The 25,356-nt window shown below is 39.3% G+C and overlaps 3 protein-coding genes across 3 annotated transcripts; all 3 read right to left on the bottom strand.

Annotated features, from left to right (window-relative positions):
• Positions 1-508: 508 nt before the first annotated feature.
• Positions 509-2,729, bottom strand: LOC139443892 (uncharacterized). Its single transcript, XM_071224779.1, has 4 exons — positions 2,537-2,729; positions 1,909-2,037; positions 1,347-1,482; positions 509-609 (listed from the first exon to the last, which is right to left on the bottom strand). The coding sequence occupies exons 1-4, from the start codon at positions 2,577-2,579 to the stop codon at positions 600-602; spliced, it is 318 nt and encodes a 105-aa protein (XP_071080880.1). The 5' UTR covers positions 2,580-2,729; the 3' UTR covers positions 509-599.
• Positions 2,730-4,038: 1,309 nt separating this feature from the next.
• Positions 4,039-6,186, bottom strand: LOC139443405 (uncharacterized). The gene is made up of 4 exons (XM_071224393.1): positions 6,067-6,186; positions 5,439-5,567; positions 4,877-5,012; positions 4,039-4,139 (listed from the first exon to the last, which is right to left on the bottom strand). Exons 1-4 carry the CDS (start codon positions 6,107-6,109, stop codon positions 4,130-4,132), a joined length of 318 nt encoding a protein of 105 aa, XP_071080494.1. The 5' UTR covers positions 6,110-6,186; the 3' UTR covers positions 4,039-4,129.
• A 1,402-nt stretch (positions 6,187-7,588) lies between these two features.
• LOC139443058 (uncharacterized) lies at positions 7,589-9,770 on the bottom strand. Its single transcript, XM_071223979.1, has 4 exons — positions 9,613-9,770; positions 8,985-9,113; positions 8,423-8,558; positions 7,589-7,689 (listed from the first exon to the last, which is right to left on the bottom strand). The coding sequence occupies exons 1-4, from the start codon at positions 9,653-9,655 to the stop codon at positions 7,680-7,682; spliced, it is 318 nt and encodes a 105-aa protein (XP_071080080.1). The 5' UTR covers positions 9,656-9,770; the 3' UTR covers positions 7,589-7,679.
• Positions 9,771-25,356: the final 15,586 nt, after the last annotated feature.

The following is a 25,356-nucleotide window of genomic DNA, read 5'->3' as shown; positions in this document are numbered from 1 at the left end:
AAGGTGACTATGCTTGTCGTAAAAGGCGACTAACGGGATCGGGTGGTCAGGCTTGCTGACTTGATGCAGGTCATCGATCCCAAATGCGTGGATCGATGCTTATGATGTTAATCACTGGATTGTCTGGTCCAGACTCGATTATTTACAGACCGCCGTCATACACCTGATATAATGCTGAGTGCGGCGTTAAACAACAAACCAACCTACCAATCGAAGGTTTACTTACACCATTTGGGCATGTGTCGAGTATGAAGCAGACAGATCATCGGTTGATCAATCAACTAAGCCACCGGGCCTGTCCACCCAATACATGTCGTCCCTTTGAGAGTCGCGACTGTATGAAAATCGACATCACGTAAATCTAGCCAATCCAGATCCGAACATTGTATCTTGATCTGACGAGGATAGGTTAGAAACACGGAATAACCACAGGATGTTCTCCATAGGTATAAGCAGGTAACGCATCAATTCAATAAGAGTAAACATATTCAGCATCAAAACAAACCAGTAAATGGTAGTAGTAGGTTTATTTCACATGTGTACATGTATGTATCCAACAAGGTAGGAATAATTTCCATGGGTTTTCCTCCTTTCAGGATTTATTTACCTCTGAAATTAAAAAGGTAGATGAAAAGTGGCATTTTCAAAATTGAATATTTCGTAAGAAATTGAATTGGAGTAAGAACTATAATATGGATGTGGATGGCAATCGTTTTGCGGAACGAACCCCTGGGGTCATCATTAATTTTCAGTGATCCATTCATATAATTTTCACTGCAATTTTGCCTTTTACGCCCAATGAAATCTGTTTAGGTAGATGATCGATACTGATTGCTAAACGTCGACGTTTTACATTTACATTATTTACCATATATCCAAACACATAGCATAGGACTGCTATAAACCGCCGTCGTATAGCTGGACTATTGCTGAGTGCGGCGTTAAACAACAAACAAACAAACAAACAAACAAACAGGACTGATATAGTGTTACTATATGTCGAATGATTTAAGTATTACCACTGCAATGAGATGAGACAAATACCCATGCCATACAAAGACGACTGTGTATGTTTTACCAACAAATGCACGACTAAAATCATATTCCTAATATTGTGTTTCACCAACATTCTGAACCAACACTATCAAAGCGTTGACGTCCCAAATCACATTCAGGCTAAATTTAGACATTTGCCCCTGACATAAAACCAAACAATCAGAAAAAGCAAACAAATTCATCAACTTTCTTTCGACAGTAATTAAAAAGCCAATGAAACGTCAAACTGATTCAAGTGTAGCAACCAAAACTATGCCTGACAACCTCCGGCGGTAATTATGGTTACTTACACGCCAGGTCCGCCAGGTCCACCAGGGCCAACAGGTGCCATACGTCCACATAGGCAGCGGCCGTCGAAGCAGTGGTGTTCTTCATGGGTGTCTCTACAGATGCAGGTGTCGCAGTCAGGGCGGTCTCTGCAAATTTCTGAAATATAAACCTCCTTCTTAACAACACAGGACAAAAACATTTGTCAGAGGTTTGAACTAGATTCCATCATTCATTTGATGCAGGCTTGTATTTAAAGGGCATGTCTTATTTGCAGTTTTGTGCAAGGGTTTTGCTGACGCTACGTTAGTAGTGGGTTTGAATCACAGATTCGCCATGATTGGGTTTTTTGTATTGCCAATGGTTTCAACAAAATGGTAATCATCTTAGTTCTGTATCATATTTGTCGTTCCTTCTACATTTGTCTGAAATATTATATCAGCGGCGTGAAACCCAATTTGTTTATTGACTTATAGTCACCACCTTTTCTTGTAGGAGAACCTTTCCAGATGCCTAAATAAAACCTTCACATATGAAATATGTTGCCTGCAGTTATTATGGTCACTATTTTGTAAACTGACTTACCTGTGATGCAGCTATTGGCTGCAACCAGACAGGTACATATGTCATGAGAGCAGGCAAGCCTTCCGGTACTATCACATACCGTGTGGATACAGTCGTTGTCATCCCTGCAAGGCTCGCTGTCGATCACAGCTGAACGAAAGAAACAATATCTCATTAGAAGTTGGGGCACGTGATCCTGTTTGGAGGTCACAGGTCAAGGCTTTAAGCACAGTTTGTGGAAGAAAGCAATTGGATGGCTGAACGTGTTTGGCAGCTTTGTTTCCTAAGAGTTTCTTGGACCTGCCCAACACTGTAGCCCAAGTAGTACATGTGGTGTTTTCCAAAGGCTAGTGCCTTTGTTCAAAACATGCCTCTGTTCACTCAGATTGGGTTCCCCTTTCGGTGAGGTGGTTATGTGACAATTAGTCTTCTAGTGCCTCATAGGCAGATCAGGTTATATATTGTCCAGGGAGCTGAAATAAAACGCATTGATATCCAGCATGGAAAAAGGCGCAATGCAAATTAATAATATTATCTATGAATAATATGAACTATTATCATTATAAAAATAACATGAACAGAACAAATCTCATCGGCTAACGTAGACACTGACTTAACTAATAAAAAGCCATAAGTATCTTCAACTCACCAATAATAGTGCTGACAATGACGAGAACCAGTGTTACTTTCATGTCTGGAGTTAAGCGAAAAGCTTTCAAAGTAAAGTCTTCATTTGGTTGATCCTCTTATATACTTTCTGTTTCAAATGATACCAACACCAACCCTGTCAGCCAGTCACGATGTTGTGATTCTGCGCACAGCAGGTGCACGCAGGACTAATGTTCCCGTGCGCGGTTATGTCATGAAATGTAGATAACAGGTTCATTTGTGGGGATCTGATGACCCACGATAGCTATCTAGTCATGTTCATGGTCCTACAAATATATAGACAACACGATTTTATATATAAGAAATGGCAAGGATGGCAATCGTGTATATATATAAAAAGAAAGTCACGCAATAATTACACGATTTTTTCTACATGTTTCAATTGTATCTGACCGCCTCCGTGGTCTATTCGTAGAGCGTCGGCCCGGAGAGCGGAAGGTCCGGGGTTCGATCCCCGGCCGCGTCTATTGTCAGCACCATACCCGTGCTCGTGGGTTTCACAGAAGTGGTAAACGTCTGAGACCTGCATCACTTCGGGCTTTCCTCCCACATTAAGCTGACACGCCGTGATATAACTGGAATAATGTTAAAAGCGGCGTTAAACCCAACTCACTCACTCACTCACTCACTCTAAGGAGGCCATGTTGGATTTTTTGGGTGGCCCCATATCTTTAACTATTTCGAATGTCATCACCTACGACTGTACTAAGTTTCATGTTTTCACCACAAAGTACATAATTTTTCACGAAACGGCTGCACTTTCATCACTCGTAAACACAACCTTATGATTTAGTTGGAAACTTTAAATAGAGATTTCCATTGATTAAGGAATTGTCCTCTGTCGCTTTTATTTACAATATTTTCGAAACGCCAAGGTTCATGAAATCGATCTTTTGTATCCCAGCAATGTTGTCACTAAGGTTTTCAGTCCCGCGAAGATTCCGGGGTCTTCAGCAAACCATGCTTGCCGTAAAAAGGTGACTATGCTTGTCGTAAAAGGCGACTAACGGGATCGGGTGGTCAGGCTTGCTGACTTGATGCAGGTCATCGATCCCAAATGCGTGGATCGATGCTTATGATGTTAATCACTGGATTGTCTGGTCCAGACTCGATTATTTACAGACCGCCGTCATACACCTGATATAATGCTGAGTGCGGCGTTAAACAACAAACCAACCTACCAATCGAAGGTTTACTTACACCATTTGGGCATGTGTCGAGTATGAAGCAGACAGATCATCGGTTGATCAATCAACTAAGCCACCGGGCCTGTCCACCCAATACATGTCGTCCCTTTGAGAGTCGCGACTGTATGAAAATCGACATCACGTAAATCTAGCCAATCCAGATCCGAACATTGTATCTTGATCTGACGAGGATAGGTTAGAAACACGGAATAACCACAGGATGTTCTCCATAGGTATAAGCAGGTAACGCATCAATTCAATAAGAGTAAACATATTCAGCATCAAAACAAACCAGTAAATGGTAGTAGTAGGTTTATTTCACATGTGTACATGTATGTATCCAACAAGGTAGGAATAATTTCCATGGGTTTTCCTCCTTTCAGGATTTATTTACCTCTGAAATTAAAAAGGTAGATGAAAAGTGGCATTTTCAAAATTGAATATTTCGTAAGAAATTGAATTGGAGTAAGAACTATAATATGGATGTGGATGGCAATCGTTTTGCGGAACGAACCCCTGGGGTCATCATTAATTTTCAGTGATCCATTCATATAATTTTCACTGCAATTTTGCCTTTTACGCCCAATGAAATCTGTTTAGGTAGATGATCGATACTGATTGCTAAACGTCGACGTTTCACATTTACATTATTTACCATATATCCAAACACATAGCATAGGACTGCTATAAACCGCCGTCGTATAGCTGGACTATTGCTGAGTGCGGCGTTAAACAACAAACAAACAAACAAACAAACAAACAGGACTGATATAGTGTTACTATATGTCGAATGATTTAAGTATTACCACTGCAATGAGATGAGACAAATACCCATGCCATACAAAGACGACTGTGTATGTTTTACCAACAAATGCACGACTAAAATCATATTCCTAATATTGTGTTTCACCAACATTCTGAACCAACACTATCAAAGCGTTGACGTCCCAAATCACATTCAGGCTAAATTTAGACATTTGCCCCTGACATAAAACCAAACAATCAGAAAAAGCAAACAAATTCATCAACTTTCTTTCGACAGTAATTAAAAAGCCAATGAAACGTCAAACTGATTCAAGTGTAGCAACCAAAACTATGCCTGACAACCTCCGGCGGTAATTATGGTTACTTACACGCCAGGTCCGCCAGGTCCACCAGGGCCGACAGGTGCCATACGTCCACATAGGCAGCGGCCGTCGAAGCAGTGGTGTTCTTCATGGGTGTCTCTACAGATGCAGGTGTCGCAGTCAGGGCGGTCTCTGCAAGTTTCTGAAATATAAACCTCCTTCTTAACAACACAGGACAAAAACATTTGTCAGAGGTTTGAACTAGATTCCATCATTCATTTGATGCAGGCTTGTATTTAAAGGGCATGTCTTATTTGCAGTTTTGTGCAAGGGTTTTGCTGACGCTACGTTAGTAGTGGGTTTGAATCACAGATTCGCCATGATTGTGTTTTTTGTATTGCCAATGGTTTCAACAAAATGGTAATCATCTTAGTTCTGTATCATATTTGTCGTTCCTTCTACATTTGTCTGAAATATTATATCAGCGGCGTGAAACCCAATTTGTTTATTGACTTATAGTCACCACCTTTTCTTGTAGGAGAACCTTTCCAGATGCCTAAATAAAACCTTCACATATGAAATATGTTGCCTGCAGTTATTATGGTCACTATTTTGTAAACTGACTTACCTGTGATGCAGCTATTGGCTGCAACCAGACAGGTACATATGTCATGAGAGCAGGCAAGCCTTCCGGTACTATCACATACCGTGTGGATACAGTCGTTGTCATCCCTGCAAGGCTCGCTGTCGATCACAGCTGAACGAAAGAAACAATATCTCATTAGAAGTTGGGGCACGTGATCCTGTTTGGAGGTCACAGGTCAAGGCTTTAAGCACAGTTTGTGGAAGAAAGCAATTGGATGGCTGAACGTGTTTGGCAGCTTTGTTTCCTAAGAGTTTCTTGGACCTGCCCAACACTGTAGCCCAAGTAGTACATGTGGTGTTTTCCAAAGGCTAGTGCCTTTGTTCGAAACATGCCTCTGTTCACTCAGATTGGGTTCCCCTTTCGGTGAGGTGGTTATGTGACAATTAGTCTTCTAGTGCCTCATAGGCAGATCAGGTTATATATTGTCCAGGGAGCTGAAATAAAACGCATTGATATCCAGCATGGAAAAAGGCGCAATGCAAATTAATAATATTATCTATGAATAATATGAACTATTATCATTATAAAAATAACATGAACAGAACAAATCTCATCGGCTAACGTAGACACTAACTTAACTAATAAAAAGCCATAAGTATCTTCAACTCACCAATAATAGTGCTGACAATGACGAGAACCAGTGTTACTTTCATGTCTGGAGTTAAGCGAAAAGCTTTCAAAGTAAAGTCTTCATTTGGTTGATCCTCTTATATACTTTCTGTTTCAAATGATACCAACACCAACCCTGTCAGCCAGTCACGATGTTGTGATTCTGCGCACAGCAGGTGCACGCAGGACTAATGTTCCCGTGCGCGGTTATGTCATGAAATGTAGATAACAGGTTCATTTGTGGGGATCTGATGACCAACGATAGCTATCTAGTCATGTTCATGGTCCTACAAATATATAGACAACACGATTTTATATATAAGAAATGGCAAGGATGGCAATCGTGTATATATATAAAAAGAAAGTCACGCAATAATTACACGATTTTTTCTACATGTTTCAATTGTATCTGACCGCCTCCGTGGTCTATTCGTAGAGCGTCGGCCCGGAGAGCGGAAGGTCCGGGGTTCGATCCCCGGCCGCGTCTATTGTCAGCACCATACCCGTGCTCGTGGGTTTCACAGAAGTGGTAAACGTCTGAGACCTGCATCACTTCGGGCTTTCCTCCCACATTAAGCTGACACGCCGTGATATAACTGGAATAATGTTAAAAGCGGCGTTAAACCCAACTCACTCACTCACTCACTCACTCACTCACTCACTCACTCACTCTAAGGAGGCCATGTTGGATTTTTTGGGTGGCCCCATATCTTTAACTATTTCGAATGTCATCACCTACGACTGTACTAAGTTTCATGTTTTCACCACAAAGTACATAATTTTTCACGAAACGGCTGCACTTTCATCACTCGTAAACACAACCTTATGATTTAGTTGGAAACTTTAAATAGAGATTTCCATTGATTAAGGAATTGTCCTCTGTCGCTTTTATTTACAATATTTTCGAAACGCCAAGGTTCATGAAATCGATCTTTTGAATCCCAGCAATGTTGTCACTAAGGTTTTCAGTCCCGCGAAGATTCCGGGGTCTTCAGCAAACCATGCTTGCCGTAAAAAGGTGACTATGCTTGTCGTAAAAGGCGACTAACGGGATCGGGTGGTCAGGCTTGCTGACTTGATGCAGGTCATCGATCCCAAATGCGTGGATCGATGCTTATGATGTTAATCACTGGATTGTCTGGTCCAGACTCGATTATTTACAGACCGCCGTCATACACCTGATATAATGCTGAGTGCGGCGTTAAACAACAAACCAACCTACCAATCGAAGGTTTACTTACACTATTTGGGCATGTGTCGAGTATGAAGCAGACAGATCATCGGTTGATCAATCAACTAAGCCACCGGGCCTGTCCACCCAATACATGTCGTCCCTTTGAGAGTCGCGACTGTATGAAAATCGACATCACGTAAATCTAGCCAATCCAGATCCGAACATTGTATCTTGATCTGACGAGGATAGGTTAGAAACACGGAATAACCACAGGATGTTCTCCATAGGTATAAGCAGGTAACGCATCAATTCAATAAGAGTAAACATATTCAGCATCAAAACAAACCAGTAAATGGTAGTAGTAGGTTTATTTCACATGTGTACATGTATGTATCCAACAAGGTAGGAATAATTTCCATGGGTTTTCCTCCTTTCAGGATTTATTTACCTCTGAAATTAAAAAGGTAGATGAAAAGTGGCATTTTCAAAATTGAATATTTCGTAAGAAATTGAATAGGAGTAAGAACTATAATATGGATGTGGATGGCAATCGTTTTGCGGAACGAACCCCTGGGGTCATCATTAATTTTCAGTGATCCATTCATATAATTTTCACTGCAATTTTGCCTTTTACGCCCAATGAAATCTGTTTAGGTAGATGATCGATACTGATTGCTAAACGTCGACGTTTTACATTTACATTATTTACCATATATCCAAACACATAGCATAGGACTGCTATAAACCGCCGTCGTATAGCTGGACTATTGCTGAGTGCGGCGTTAAACAACAAACAAACAAACAAACAAACAGGACTGATATAGTGTTACTATATGTCGAATGATTTAAGTATTACCACTGCAATGAGATGAGACAAATATCCATGCCATACAAAGACGACAGTGTATGTTTTACCAACAAATGCACGACTAAAATCATATTCCTAATATTGTGTTTCACCAACATTCTGAACCAACACTATCAAAGCGTTGACGTCCCAAATCACATTCAGGCTAAATTTAGACATTTGCCCCTGACATAAAACCAAACAATCAGAAAAAGCAAACAAATTCATCAACTTTCTTTCGACAGTAATTAAAAAGCCAATGAAACGTCAAACTGATTCAAGTGTAGCAACCAAAACTATGCCTGACAACCTCCGGCGGTAATTATGGTTACTTACACGCCAGGTCCGCCAGGTCCACCAGGGCCGACAGGTGCCATACGTCCACATAGGCAGCGGCCGTCGAAGCAGTGGTGTTCTTCATGGGTGTCTCTACAGATGCAGGTGTCGCAGTCAGGGCGGTCTCTGCAAATTTCTGAAATATAAACCTCCTTCTTAACAACACAGGACAAAAACATTTGTCAGAGGTTTGAACTAGATTCCATCATTCATTTGATGCAGGCTTGTATTTAAAGGGCATGTCTTATTTGCAGTTTTGTGCAAGGGTTTTGCTGACGCTACGTTAGTAGTGGGTTTGAATCTCAGATTCGCCATGATTGGGTTTTTTGTATTGCCAATGGTTTCAACAAAATGGTAATCATCTTAGTTCTGTATCATATTTGTCGTTCCTTCTACATTTGTCTGAAATATTATATCAGCGGCGTGAAACCCAATTTGTTTATTGACTTATAGTCACCACCTTTTCTTGTAGGAGAACCTTTCCAGATGCCTAAATAAAACCTTCACATATGAAATATGTTGCCTGCTGTTATTATGGTCACTATTTTGTAAACTGACTTACCTGTGATGCAGCTATTGGCTGCAACCAGACAGGTACATATGTCATGAGAGCAGGCAAGCCTTCCGGTACTATCACATACCGTGTGGATACAGTCGTTGTCATCCCTGCAAGGCTCGCTGTCGATCACAGCTGAACGAAAGAAACAATATCTCATTAGAAGTTGGGGCACGTGATCCTGTTTGGAGGTCACAGGTCAAGGCTTTAAGCACAGTTTGTGGAAGAAAGCAATTGGATGGCTGAGTGTGTTTGGCAGCTTTGTTTCCTAAGAGTTTCTTGGACCTGCCCAACACTGTAGCCCAAGTAGTACATGTGGTGTTTTCCAAAGGCTAGTGCCTTTGTTCGAAACATGCCTCTGTTCACTCAGATTGGGTTCCCCTTTCGGTGAGGTGGTTATGTGACAATTAGTCTTCTAGTGCCTCATAGGCAGATCAGGTTATATATTGCCCAGGGAGCTGAAATAAAACGCATTGATATCCAGCATGGAAAAAGGCGCAATGCAAATTAATAATATTATCTATGAATAATATGAACTATTATCATTATAAAAATAACATGAACAGAACAAATCTCATCGGCTAACGTAGACACTAACTTAACTAATAAAAAGCCCTAAGTATCTTCAACTCACCAATAATAGTGCTGACAATGACGAGAACCAGTGTTACTTTCATGTCTGGAGTTAAGCGAAAAGCTTTCAAAGTAAAGTCTTCATTTGGTTGATCCTCTTATATACTTTCTGTTTCAAATGATACCAACACCAACCCTGTCACGATGTTGTGATTCTGCGCACAGCAGGTGCAGGCGGGACGTACATGTATGTTCCCGTGCGCGGTTATGTCATGAAATGTAGATAACAGGTTCATTTGTGGGGATCTGATGACCCACGATAGCTATCTAGTCATGTTCATGATCCTACAAATATATAGACAACACGATTTTATATATAAGAAATATATATAAAATGAAAGTCACGCAATAATGACACGAATCGTTCTACATGTTTCAATTGTATCTGACCGCCTCCGTGGTCTAGTCGTAGAGCGTACGCCTGGAGAGCCAAAAGACGTTTAAAGATGGTACTTTTTGTTACCCTGACTGGCTAAAACAAGGACTGGCCGGCTCGGAGTCAGTATACTGTGTCTGAGTTGGGTATTCATGTTAAATTGCGGCATGGTATCTCAGTGAGCTAGCACTATAAATCGGCATCAGTCCGGACTAGTACAAGCAGCCACACAAACACACACACGTACATGCACGTCGCTATATAAGTGCAATAATCTTAGACGCGACGTTAAACCCCATTTCACCTCACCTTCTATTGTATCTTCAGGGAGAAGTGATTACAGAGTTATAACACCGCGGCTTTATAATGACAGCGGTAACTTTCACAATAGATACAAATATAGTTAATGTTCCATGCGCTACTTATTTACAGATGGTCACAACCTTTTAATGAAAACATTTTTTTATCTTTACACTGCTGGGCATCAGCAGTATTCATTTTACAGAAAGGGTATATCTTAAATTATATTTCTTTTCCTGCTGCGCATTTGTCGAGCGCTTAAGGGGCTGAACCTTGCATGGGGTCCTTTATCTGTTTATGGACGCCCATTCTGTCTTTCAAGCACTTCGATTGTCCAATATGTTGTACATGACATCCTTGGCGTATAATAACATAAATAATATATTACAGTCCATGTTAGAGCGTACATGAAATTGTTGCTTCCTGTTTTTGAATTATATTCACGAATTTTCAACAATATATTAAAATATTTTTTTTGGTTTCAACAAAATCAGTAAATGCTCTATCGTGTGACTGGATTTCTGACCTTCACTTGATAGTCTGGTTGGTTTACATGACGCATTGCATGACAGGGGAATGGCTGTGCAGTGTCAGGCAACAAATACATACCTTTTTTGCAAATTGTGGCGGATGCTACTGATAGGGCAGGACGTGCTTGTCCTTTTCGCGAACACCTGGTGTCATCCATGATTTCAGTGATCCATTTTTATCAAAATATTCCACTAGTTTGCTTTTTAAACCCAGTGGCATCTGTTTTGTGGGATAATCGAGAGTGATTATTCTCTAGCGTTGACGTTTTTATTTCCTGGCTATTAATGCAGAAAATAATTCAAAATATTTGAATGTCCATGCTAACAGCAACTTGTTTTAAGTTTCTGTCTTTGCTGATATTATAAAGTGGTGAATATCTTTCCAGGTGAGCTCTTATTATCAAAAACTCATCTTAGTAGCAACAACACTAAGAATTAAATTTGATCACCAAACAGTAGCTATCCCACTCGCATATATCATAATGCCATATCTGTCAGACATTTTCCACATTTAACCTACTCCAAACCTGTTTTGCGAAACACAAAACAATCACAATGTATGGTTCTTCTCCATAGTTTACAAAAAGCGGCGGTAAGTATTAGATGAATGTTCTTTTCCTCCACTGAAATGTAAACAAATATGTGACTAGAACACGGAAGACATAAAGACAAGATTGGCAAGAATTAAATAATAAACAAATATTAGACTAAAGAAGTATGATTGTACGATTCCGACTATATCATGAGCATGTGTCTTTGAATCACCATCAAAAAGTGATGATATCCGCTGTTCGCGAAAAGTTGCAAGTCAATTGTTCATCTAAAAAAACGGAAACATATGACACAAGTCCAGATATGGAATTGCCTTTTGCGTCACTATTTGTCACTGATGCATCAAGATTGGAAATGCTCTCTACTATAACACCTTTTCAAAACTTTGCTTAGGCGTTGAATATTATAACCCTGATAAAAAAAACTTTTCAGCAAGTGCAATATGACGCTCTTTAAAAAGCGTCAAAGAGAGAACATGCTTGATCTCAAAATTTGTGAAATGTAGACATGGGCTGGAGTTGATGGAATATTGCTGGACAGAAGGGGAAAGTTGACTATTGGATCCCTCTTGTCATACAGTCTTGCGGATAGTTTTGGGTCAGTTTAAATCTACATATGAAACAGATGAGACTGTTTCACTGGTACCTTTTATTTGTAGTACAGGTGGGAAAATCAGTGGAAGGGATGTGGCTCTTTGACCATTATTGAATTGTATCAGATCTTCGATATTCCTGAAGCATATGTTAAACTTCTTGGTTAAATTCCTCTGTTTTAATGTTGCTAAGCCGAGCAGGAATTCTGCAAAAGCTCATAGAGAAACAAATCAACAATGAGGGGAAGAGCACAATTGGTAGATGTGGGGATGCCTACTTTATGCCCCAATATCTTATCCCCACATTTCACAAAGAAGTTATATGTCATGAAATCCAGCATTCACATATTGTTGTGCCCAGTTAACTTCAGATGACATTTTCTTTCATTTTTGACAAAATGCCCTGAACTAAAACGTTTACATGATCAAGAATGAAGTGTTTCATCAATAAAGTTCTCTATATCGTGTGTTCTCATTTGTCATCTAACTTTCAAAGTGGCTATAAATCATTTTCATATACGAATGCTGGTCAAAAAGTTCTAAACCTGACAAAAAATTTAACTGTGGGCCATAAGAAAGTGAACTAGTCAATGTAGTACCTTGTTTGAGTTGTTCATTGCAAGTGAATATGGTCTGTTGAGGCAATTTGTATAAAAGTGACAGCCAATTGAACGTGATATAGGTCCAAATGGACACAGAAATGGAAAACTACGAGCATGAGCAGTCATCAAGCTTTCGATTTAGATAAAAATAAAATATTCATGACCGCACATCACAAGCGTATTGGGATAAGTGCCCTCGCTATTACACTGTTAAACGTTGGGCAGCTATGTTTAAGGCTGAGAGAACAAGCCTTGATGATGACCCTAAATCTGGACGTCCCTCAATTTCCATCAATGATGATTCAATCAAGGAGATACACAAACTTATACTGTCAGATAGACGTATTACCTTTGCTGAACTTGAGGAAAACACAGGTCTAAGCCATGGATCCATTCGACCTATTATTTATGAACATTTACAGATGAATAAGATATCTGCTCGTTGGGTGCCAAAGTTGATAAATTCTAAAGAAACTGACATTGCCAGAAAATATTTAGAGCTAATTGAAAAGGAATTCGTCAAATTCCAAAAGATATTAGTATCGGGTGATTAAACATGGGTCTACCACTATGATCCCGAGTCAAAACGTCAATCCATGGAATGGCACTATTCCACTTCTCCGGCATCAAAGAAATTCAAGTCTTCAAGATCAGTAACAAAAGTTATGGCCACTGTATTCTGCGATGCAAAGGGTGTAATCCTTGTTTGATTACTAAGAAGGTCAAAGAAGATTACCAGTGTCCACTATGCTGATTTGCGCCATTACCTGAGACATTCTATCAAAGAAAAGCGGCGGGAATGCTGACTGCTGGAGTTCTACTACTTCATGAGAATGTCTCTTCTTACACCTCCCGACAATGAGACAATGCGGGTTCGAAGAGCTTCCTCACCCTCCATACTCGCCAGATCTTGCACCAAGAGATTTCTACCTGTTTCCTAAACTTAAACAACACTTTTGTGGAAAGCGCTATGACGACAACGAAGACCTGCCGTGAATGTCTTTTTTTAATGTGGCTTCAGAAAACTTCTTCCTGACATATGAATTACATGATATGAAAAGTGTATGTTATAAAAAAACACTTTCATAATTGTTGGTTTTGTTTGTCAGGTTTCACACTTTTTGACCAGCCCCCGTATATCAGAATATGTTTAAGATATCAAATAAATTAATTATTTTATAATAATCTTCATAAGTGATCTTTTCATATTAATCCTGTTTGGATGTTACGTCATGTGTTGACATTTGTGATACATTTGGTCCAGAATTTTCGCAGTTGATCACACACTTTATTCTCCAATCAATATAGATCACAGTAGAAAAGAATAGCTATTGCACCAAGGATCAGCACCATTGCCTTCCTCTCTCTTATTAAAAGGGGCAATCTGACGCGTAGGGATTCCAGATAAGCACATAGGTCCCAGAAACATATGCGTGTCATAAGAGGTGATTAAATGGATCGGGAGGTCAGGCTCAGTGACTTGGCTGATTGCATGTCCCAATATTCCGTGGATCAATTCTTGTGATGTCAATCACCATTGTCTGGTCCACAATCGATTATAAACATCCGATCGTGATATATGATATAATATTGCTGGGTGCCCCTTTATACAATAATAGCGTCAATTATACATCGTGAATTATACACTAGTATGGAGTAGAATATGTCCCGATCAACCTATGCTGAAGACCTTCGCTCTCCGTGCAAACGCTCTGCCACTAGAACAAGGAGGCGGTGCTTTCTTTGTGTAACAATTGATCATAGACTTAAAAGGTATTGAGAGCTGTACATATGCTTCAAACCTGTTTCTTTATTATGCATTGTGATATTTAAATTAAAAATGCACTTGGCATCTCGAGTAAAAATAAGACGAGAATCATGTTTAGTTACCTAAGCAGCTATAAGAAAAAATGCTACTTATGGTAACACTATGTCTAAACTTTATCATACCTTGAACGCAGGAGCCAGCAGTGGCGGAAGTCAGGCAGGTACATTCTCCATGAGAGCGGCCCAACTTTTAGGAACTGTCACATGTCACGTGATTACAGTCTTTCTGATCTCTGCAGGTCTCGCTGTAGATAACAGCTGAAAGGGAAAACAGTGCACATTGAAAACGTCTGGCAAGATTAGCGTTGTTTTGAACTGTATGGTTCAAATAAGTTTCAGATCAACTTACATTTGAACAAGGTCATACTATGTATGTATACTGAACAACAAAAGTTCATGTGACATTGAATAAGATTTCATGCAAAGTTATGTTTTTTTACCAAATCTGAAACAATTTCGGTTTGCAACAGATAACAGACTCCTGTAAGTGTTCAAATGGTTTAATTTGCCATACTGACTTCAGAAAATAATAAAAAACATGAACATGTCAAAATGTCAATTTAGAAATCAATAGCGTGTGTGTCCTCTGGTTGCGATGCAAGCAACACATCTTCATCTCATGAAATAGACCAGGCGTCGCACAAAGTCCTGTGGGATATCTGTCCATATCTGCTGGAGCATGTTTCGAAGTTCCTGGAGTGTCTGTGGAACACGTGGTTGACGTCGAAGGCGCCGATCCATCTCATCCCACATGTGCTCGATTGGTGAGAGATCAGGGGAGCGAGCCGGCCAAGGGATGACGTGCACGTTGTTTTGTTGAAGAGAATCCTGAACAAGTCGAGCAATATGAGGCCGGGCGTTGTCATGTTGAAAGGTAATGCTTGAGCAATGACGACGCAAAAACGGTAGAACAACAGAGCCAATGATCTCGTCGCGGTAGCGCTGTCCATTGAGATTTCCCTCTACCACTATCAAACGTGTGCTCTGTCTTGCTGTAATTCCACCCCATACCATAACGCTGCCGCCCCCGAACCGATCTTCTTCCATGACACAATGATTGACGTAACGTTCACTTCGACGTCGGTACACTCGAATCCGTCCATCGCTGTGGCTGAGGTGAAAACGAGACTCGTCGGTGAATAGAACCTGTCCCCACTGTATGGCCGTCCAGCGAAGACACTATCTGCACCACTGTAGACGTGCTTGACGGTGGTTTCCTGTCAAAATGGGACGTCTGGCGGGTCTTCTGGCGACAATCCCTGCACATCTGAGGCGACGACGTACGGTTTGTGAAGATATTCGTCGAAGGCCAGGGATGCTTCTTGCAGTCGCTGTTGCTGGCTGGAATCGCTTTCGTAGGTGTGTTGTTCGAATTCAGTTGTCTCGTCGATTATTGGTTACGCGTGGTGTGCCACTCCGAGAATGGTCTCTGACTGCATTCGTCTGTTGCCAACGTTGCCATAAACACCAAATGGCGTTTCTGTGGACGTTAAATTGTCTTGCAGCATCACGTTGATTCGACCCTGCTTCAAGCATACCAATGGCTCGAAGACGCTCATTTTCGGACAGGCGTGACATTTCGAAATGTTGAATAATTGCGTAATTTTGTTGTTTTTCTGAGTGGTTGTTGTCAGCACGATGCTAAACAATGCATATGGATTCCCGTTAACGCATATGTTTTATACCCACTCTTGGGTAGTGAAATGCATGGGGCTTGCATAAAAGTCAACTTTTGCATGGAATGCATGCTTTTCTGTAGTTGCGTTTTTGTGACTAGATTCGATACATGTACTACAATACTGAAAACCAAATTTTACTTGTTTGAAATAAACACTAAAATATTGGTGTCACAGGAACTTTTGTTGTTGAGTATATTATGTGCTGAAAAGCTAAAAGCTGACAATTTCAGATACTTACCAGATTCCATCTAGTTGTTTTCGGGTCAACTATATAATATTGCTGACCAAATAATCCCTAAGTCCTCTAAAAATATTTGTAAACCATGGTTTAATAACAACTGCAAACAAGCAAGAAAGTGCAGGAAGAAAGCGGGAAAATATTTCCTGCAAACATCCTACAGTTCATAACTTTGATAATGTTACAGTTATTATTGCCAAGGCACGACGTGATTATGAACAAATGAGCGCCAATCTTGGAGAAACTATGTCGCCAAAATTAATTCATGCAGACATATGTCCAAGGTATGGAACATAAAAAATAAAAGGCAAAGGTTAAAATCGTCCGTATCCCATCTTGAAGACTTTGAGAAATTGATAACTGATAAATCTGACATTGAAAATAAACTTAAGCGAAACTCCAGCCAAACATTCTTCATCATCAAATTATGTCCCTGAGTTTAAGAGATATCAGTAACAACGGGAATAGAAAAGAGAGAATTTAATAACGGTGAAGATTATAATGTATTATAAGTATTTCCATTACATGAGCGTCATACTGCTCTTACTGCAGCGTTTTTTTCCGTATATGGTCATTGGACGGAAAAACGACGTTATTTGGACGTTTTCAAACCATCGTTTTTCCGTCCAAATAATGTCGTTATTTGACATTGGAATTTACTGGGAGAGAACGATATCATCAAGCTCCTCTTTTTCTTGATTGACATTGTCAATCAAGCAACAGCGTCTACCGGTATTTCTACTTCTCAGATTTCATTGGTCAGTTCTCTCGTGTTAGATTACAGGCCCGCGTTTGAAGCTGCACTCGAAGCGCTTAGCGGAAGTATTGAAATCAATGGTTCTGCGCATGCGGATTACTTAATGCCTTGTCCAAATTGTCCGTTCTGTGCATGCGCGATTTCGCGTATTGTTTCCGAGATTTCATGTCACCACTATTTGACAATGATTCATAAACACAGTCTCGTGAAAGTTCGGAATCGTAAAATTCCAAACTGGTGATGCCTGTTCAGACTAATGCTTAGTCTCTAAAGCTGTATAGTTTTGAAAGAAACAAGTAACTAAATCAAAACTGAAGAGGAGCCCCAGTGTAATGGGAGATTCCGAGATGAACCTATTCTATGGCTATCAAGGCTGCCACCCAAACCGATCCAAACTGTATCGTGATGTCTTCAGAATTACAAATTTCTTTCAATATTTATACTACGAGATAGTAAGGGTAAGGCTTACTCACCGGTGGAACGTAGACAATACCGCTAATACAGATATAACGTATTTGAATGTTAATACTAAAGACAAGCACTCATTATTTTTGCAGGGACGATATAACCCTTAAACACGTTTATTGGTAACTTTCGTCAGTTTTGCTCTTCATTTTAATAACTTTGTTTTCACATATATATGTAGCAATACCCGACAAACCTGTCATACATAATTATGAGGCAGTTTTCAATCTTGTACTGACTTACTCTGGTGTTCCTAAGCGAAGCTTATTGGCCTGGGTGTTACACCCCGTTTTTCTGGTTATCCTATTATTACTTTATTTTTTATGTAATGACACCCTGTACACTGGATCACGGTCAAAAACCAGTGCTGTGAGGTTTGATTACACACTTCTACCAGGTCGAACATCGAGGATCTTCATTTTGAGAATCAAAGTTCATATGCTGATCCATCTGCGAATACCGTCCCCTTCAAGATGACCTTACTTGTTGCTAAAACTATCATGTATACCCCACTCTCACCCCCACGCACGCGCGCACACACACACACACACACACACACACACACACACACACACACACACACACAACGGACAGGAAATACTGCTGATAGCCTCTGGTCAACTCCGTCGCGCTACCGCAGGATGTTCGTCCAACTCTGCAGGGGGCATTCTCAGTGGCTTCAAACGCCCTGAAAAGTTTTCGCCTTGCCCCCAAGATGGTGGACAAGTGAAATCGTATGATATTTGGGCTATTTTAGGACGCGATCTCTTTTTTGATTACCCAATAAAGTCAATTCAAAGTATACGGTTGTGAAGAAGCTAACCAACTTTGTAACACTTATTCATCTCATTCCAATAGAGCTACTCGTGCTCACATAAAGTTGTAGTTATTATGTCACTGTTTCGTTTCTTTAGAAATATATTACGTGTTCATGAATAACATTTAAGATGAACATTTAATTTCCGATACAAGTAAATGAATAAGTGTTTTTTACGCCACAATCAGTCAAAGACCAACGTTGTCTGGTTTGATGACATTGTGTACACCCTATCCTCATTTAAGTCTCCACTGTGCGTATTCCTGGTGACGAAAAGGCACCATGTACCTGGGAATCTCATTAATACATTCATGCGCGGCATTCTCTACCTTAAGAAGATCATAGTTAATATGCTTATCCGACTCGAACTACCATCCCGCCGAAGATGAATTTTGATTTACCAATCCCTGAATTGAGAAGACGTCCAAGTCGTCATCAATATCCGTAAATGTCTGTGATGTTATTACCCATCAAAAGCCGAATATATTTATTGTGCTTTCTTGGCGACAAATGTCATAATTGGGATAACACATTCTCAGTAAAGTACAGATTCTCGTACTTTTTTGGGTTGACTTCCGACTGAGCCCACACTGTGAGTGAGGCACCCAATCGCCAGCACACAAGTCAGCGATCTAACCCATTCTCAGTAAACTACATATTCTCGTAATTTTTAGGGTTGAGAATATAGACGTCGACGGACAAATTAAAGCCAAAACTTAACTTATGAACGATTGGTAATGGGCAATGGACAATGGGCAAACGGGAGGCCGGGTTAATCAGCGCTAATCATCTGTTGGCTTCCCTTGTTACGTTTCCTTCTTTGCTATCTTTTAACTTTTGGTGTTCTTACAGATACATATATATGTTCTCTGCCTCATAGCATTTATTCACCCGATGAAGGAGTGCGTATATACACCGAAACGTTGTGTTCCTCATAATAAAGACGTTGACATTCATATTTTCTTCCTTATGTGTATCACTTCTTAATGCGCTTCAAAGACTCAATCTAGCTTTGTTTTTAAATGTGGAGATATTTGCTTAGAATGTAATATGGTCATGCCTATAAACATTTGGGTCTTTGTCTACTAGAGCATTTTAACATAACTTTTATAGCTGATGACATTGCTAAATCTGCAGGAATGCAGTACACGTCATAGCAAGCTGTGATCTTTATTCACACTTTAGATACTCGAAATGGAGATCTGTAAGTTTATCGTAATCTTCCGCAATTCTCTCATCCTGACCAGTTGAACTTCTTAGTGCATTATGATGCCATTGGAAAATTCCAGGCTGCCCTTCTTTCTGTGATGTTTCGACGAATGAAATCTATTGCTAATCTCTGTTTGCTGATATTTAATATAATTAATATGAACGATATTTTAAACGTGTAATTCGATGCATGCAATGCAATGTAAACATTATTGCGGATGCACGAATGCGGTTATAGTCATAGTTATAGTGCGATGGATATAGGGGAATGGTAGGAGGGTGAATGTATGTAAGCACGAATACCGATACATGAGGGCGGATATAGTTATTGTTCGATGGATGTTGGGGAATGGTGGGAGGATGGGTTATGTATGTAAGCATGCGCATGGATCCATGATGGCTGACGTAGACATAATGGTGGGGAAAGAAGAATGAGAGTTTTCTTTTACTCAAAAAGATGTGTTACGGATTTTAATGACTGAAAATGCAGTGTCTCAAAGGTCATACTGACCGGGCATTCTACATAACTATTCAAACTACGTAGCCATTTTTATGCTGTACAATTCTTCTACTTCTTCTTCACACACACACACACACACACACACACACACACACACACACACACACCGAGAGAGAGAGACACACACACATTCACATTAATTGTTTCATTAAATGTATCATCGAGTATCAGTAAGAAACTAGAAATTACTGCCTTTGTTCTGTAAATCTCACCAAGTTTCAGCTTTCGCCTCTTCGAATTCCTTTGTGGAATGAGGTTTCACATTTGTAAAATGATCTCCCTCATCCGTCTGTAACACCAACTGTGCCCTCACCCCCTGCAGTTTTCCCGTCCCATATTGCCAAGCAGGTCACCCACAAGGAGAAATACGGCCCTCCCACATTCCAGTTGTACCATGCGTAGCACAATATGTTGTGGTGCCTTGCTGTGGCCAAACATTTTGTAACAATTTGGCAAACTTTGATATGTAAACAGCAAATATAGTTCAGTTTTATTTCAACAAAAACGGAAAAAAATCCTACTTATTTTGTGGATACCATAACAATAAATCAAACCAATAGATCGTTTGAGCTAGCATGAATATCAAAAATATTTAGCAAGTCGATAGTCATAATTCCCACTGTTTGTCCAAAGTGAAATGTTCTTCATGAATAATGTAAATCATGAAGTTAACGCAATAATAAGTCAGCACATTAATGAGAGTATAGAGCCCTATAGAAAATGCATCATGACATTTATGAGAGTAGCCTTTCAATATCACCGTAGACTCACAATTCAATAATGTAGTATTGGCTGATAGCAAATGATATTGTTCGGTCGAACGTCTAACTTCAACTGTTCATCTAATTTCCATTAATGTATGTTACATAGTTGATGTGTTCATGGGCTTCATCACTGAAAGTATAGTGTGGATAAGTAACATAAATAATGATATTATTATGCTATTATCATTGTTATTCCCTCAGATTATTACAAAAAGTGAGTATGTTTTCATATTAAATATAGAGAAAGAGGTATGGGGATTGTGGGAGATATTTTTAGCACAGGAATTGTTCACATAATTCTTATAGATATTTTGTTTTATTTGTTTGTTGTTTAATGCCAAACGCAGCAACTTAAGGATATTACAACATACATACATTTAGGTTCAGTTGTATTTTTAAATTTGTATTATTTTGCAAATGTTACAGAGACCTGATAAGTGATTTAATATTGTATAGTCGCTATTCTTAAAATAGATTAGATTATCAACCAGAAATATTGCACACCAAAGGATAATCATATTTCATGACACTATTCTACGTCGAAGTCAACGATATTTGTGTATGCCATTGCTACATGATTGGCTATGAATCGGATACGTCATGATAAAGCAATGAGAAATTGATATTTCATGATATAAGATAGCTACGCGATCAATCGCAAAGAATAAAGAATGAAGCGATATTTATTTCACGATAAAACATTGTTCTATCATGACGTCATTTATGGAGATTCGAACATGCACTCGCAACTTGAAAACGTCGTAAATTTGACCTTATTTCTTAGAGGTATGTGTCTAGTGTGTTGTTTCCATTAGATGTAGCTGGAGAAGGTAGATAAAGGCAGTGCCCGAACAATCGCATCCGAAAGTGAGAGCGAAATGGCAATCGGTATTGGGAGAAAAGGTACAGATAATCGACAAAAAAAAGGGTGAGAATATGACCAAAGACCAAAAGAAAGACTAAATTCAAACCCTTCTGTTCATAAATGGGATTTATCTGGCATGGCCGCGGTCGGATTCTATTCAAGGAGTCATAATTTTTTAAGTACGGGTAAATATTTTAAAACGTGTACTTTTTCCTAATTTAACACCCTAAAAAGAGGCTGTAAATAATGTGGATATTTCATATAAAAATGAAAGAGGCGTAGTCGTTGTTTATCGTACAGTAAACAACTCCAACTTGTCGTTTGTTTCTTAATTACATGACCATATACACTAACATTATATCTTTTCATGTTTATCAGTCAACAAAAGCGACATAAGCATTTTCCATTACCATAAGAAACCCTTGCCAAAAGTAGCGCCAACTGCACGATTACGACAAGACCAGAAGCATGTTTCATGATTCACCATAAAAATGATGACACTGGGTGCTCGCAAAAATGCGAGCTCATTCCGATCCACTAGTGGCACCCGCAAAGGCAAGCAAATTGTTCACACGAAAAGGCAGAGAATTGCATCAGACATCATTTTGGTCATTGATACGTATATATATACTAGTTCTGAAGTAAATCGTATTTACCCGTATGAATCGTCTTATGTCATTTATTGCCGATAAACAGAATATGCACACTTTCTGAAAGTAATGTGTGATAAGTCACGCACCAAACCTATACTCTCGATATACATGCCGCGCTTACTTAAAAAAAAATATTGGGTTAACAAGATACGTATATCAAAGTGCCATTCTTTCCTGATGTGTTATCATTCTAATTTGAAATAATGACATAAATAGTTACCACTCATCTTTCAATATTTTTCAAGGTTGAGTTATCACGAACAACTTTAAAGTAATTATATGTATCTCATGTTCAAAAAATGTATTATTGGTATCTGTGGTGCTGGTACCGTTTTGCCGCCATTGTCTAGCTTTTGTGGAGTTGCTATGAATATCAAATACATGTCTTGAAATATGGACTTGTAACAGAACCCATCATTCTACCATGACATTGATGAATGCTTGATTCTGATTGGTTAAAAAGAGGTTTCCTTTTTGCTACGGAAACCCCTTTCAAATATATTAAGCCTTTTCACACAAAAAAACGTGCGTATGAATACATAGATAGCCTACATATCGATTCACAGAAAATGGCTGCCGGTCGATCACCCCCATATGAACTGTTAAACATATCTATATTTCCTCTAATACACGCTGGGTCTCTAATACCAGACAGGTCTCTAATACACGCCGAGTCAAGGGCTCTCGCGAAATTAATAGACGGCGTATAGTGTCAAATAGAGGAAATACGGTAGTTTGATATCGGATGTTTGGGGCGTTCTAGGCCGCAACCCTGACTGCTTCGATGATGACATTAAAAGATTTAACGAAGGCATATCTTTTGCATACAAATGAAATGTTTATGAAATGTTAGAGAAATGTTCTATGGTGACCAGAATTGGAACAATTTAAGCTATTTCCTCATTGAAACAACCGACAATGAAAGTAAAATATAACATTATATAAAAATTGTTTGAAAAAACAACATAACATCAGCAGGGATAGTTAGTCAACGTGTTAATGTTGAACAGCATCACACTGTGCATCAGTACTGGGCTGTCTTCTGGTTTCCTGCAATTCTTTAACAGCACTGTTACTGTTAACAATTTCTTTGGCAGCCATAACTGAGAGTGTAGTGCAGATACAGTGACAACCGGGACACGTTAGTACGGTTCTCATTTCAGGGTGGGGAGGTATAATTCAAAGATTCACACATTCAAAATAAGTGAAAGAATGATATCTAATAAATTTTGTCGAGAAAATAATAATTGTTCATTTTTTTGGTAACTTTTTCTGAAACCCACGAACAGGTAATTTCATTATTGAAACAACCGACAATGAAAGTGAAATATAACATAATGAAATGTGTTTGAAGACATTTTATTCATGACAACATGGTGTTTACAAACCTTTTTCTGATCGATATCCATTACCATCACCGTCAACCACCACCGTTAGAATTTGGCAGGAGGGGATTTGAAAGTGCATCAGAAAACACTCCCTTTCGAATGTCCACGAAAACAATGTCCCAACTGAAGTGACAGCTTATCAAACTTGATGAAATTCATTTCAGAACACGCACAATTGTGAAAATTATACACGACCTACTATTTCTGGACCAGAAATGTCTAAGTTTTGTCACTATTTGGCTTTGGATCCGTGAAATCTTGAAATTGACAGGTCACACCATGCAGATTCCTCGTTTCAAAATATCCGGCTCGTTTGCAGCCTAAACAGCGGCTGTTCAGTCATACTCAGTTCCATTGGTAATCATATGGATGAACCAGCAGGCTCGATCAATCCCAGTAAATCTAAAGGTAAATGTTGAACCACATCATAGATCGGGGTTGTCATCTTGCTTCTTTTAACTAGATCAAGTCAATGTAAACACATGATTGTCAGCCATTGACAGCTGGGAGGTGTGAGTAACCGTGATTTAGGTCAAGTTCTGCCACATCCAAGTTCGGGGTGGAGAGGCATTTACTTTGATGTTATTATTGTTTACTGGGGGTAATTGCTATCTAACTAATAACTCTTAGACATGTTAAATATATATTAGAATGGTAATTCATAAAGTTTGCTGTAGAAATATATTCGTTTAGCATTTTAAAACCTTTCTCTATTACCCGTCACCCCTACAATAGAAATGATGGCATGTTCCATTTCCAAGAAATGACCTCTCGCACAAATTTCCGAGAAACGACAGCCAGTCCACAGTGTACAACAGTGTGCAACAGTTTGAAAGAAATTAAAACATCTCTCTTTGGATTAAGTTAATAGTGTCATTTGTCAACTTCGTTTGAAAAACTATGTGTTTTGAACACTTATTATGAACTACTCACGACCTTGGTGTTTTTTAATCTTGAACTTTAGTAATATTTGTTACATATATAACTACCTGTGACCACTTTTCGGAATGTTCTAAGATCGCGGACCTGTGCACCTGTGTTATTACGCGTTGCAAGAGAGCGCCGTTTCCAAAGCGTTGTTGCCGTCATGGTAGAATGGAGATAAACCTACTGTGTTTTGAAATTTGATGTAGTCCCACTGTAGAATAGAAACCTCTTTATTATAAATTGGAACCTCGCGCTAAATCTATTAATTGAACCATTTGCAGTCTAACCCATCTTATTGCCGTGTAAGGACTTATACACACTCATTATGGACATATACATAATTTCATTGTACCTTATTATTACAAAAATACCCTTGAAGATCGGGGTTTGAATAGGCCTTCAACAACCCATGCTTGTACAAAGGCGACTCACATTATCGGGTGGTCAGGCTCGCTGACTTGGTTGATGCATGTCTTCGTATCCGAATTGCGAAGATCGGTGCTCTTGATGATGAAAACTGGATTGTCTGGTCCAGACTGGATTATTTACGAACCACCGTCATATAGCTGGTATATTGCTGAGTGCGGCGTTTAACAACAAACACTCAAACAAAAACTATTATTAAACACCTTCCAACAATGAGAAATTAAACTTATATTTTCTATATATTCTGTTATATTTATA

This window comes from Haliotis cracherodii, unplaced genomic scaffold, assembly GCF_022045235.1.
Source record: "Haliotis cracherodii isolate W230 unplaced genomic scaffold, xgHalCrac1.p SCAF_5, whole genome shotgun sequence".
In the NCBI taxonomy this organism is placed as follows: Eukaryota; Metazoa; Mollusca; class Gastropoda; order Lepetellida; family Haliotidae; genus Haliotis; species Haliotis cracherodii.
This window is presented reverse-complemented; position numbering and strand designations above follow the sequence as displayed.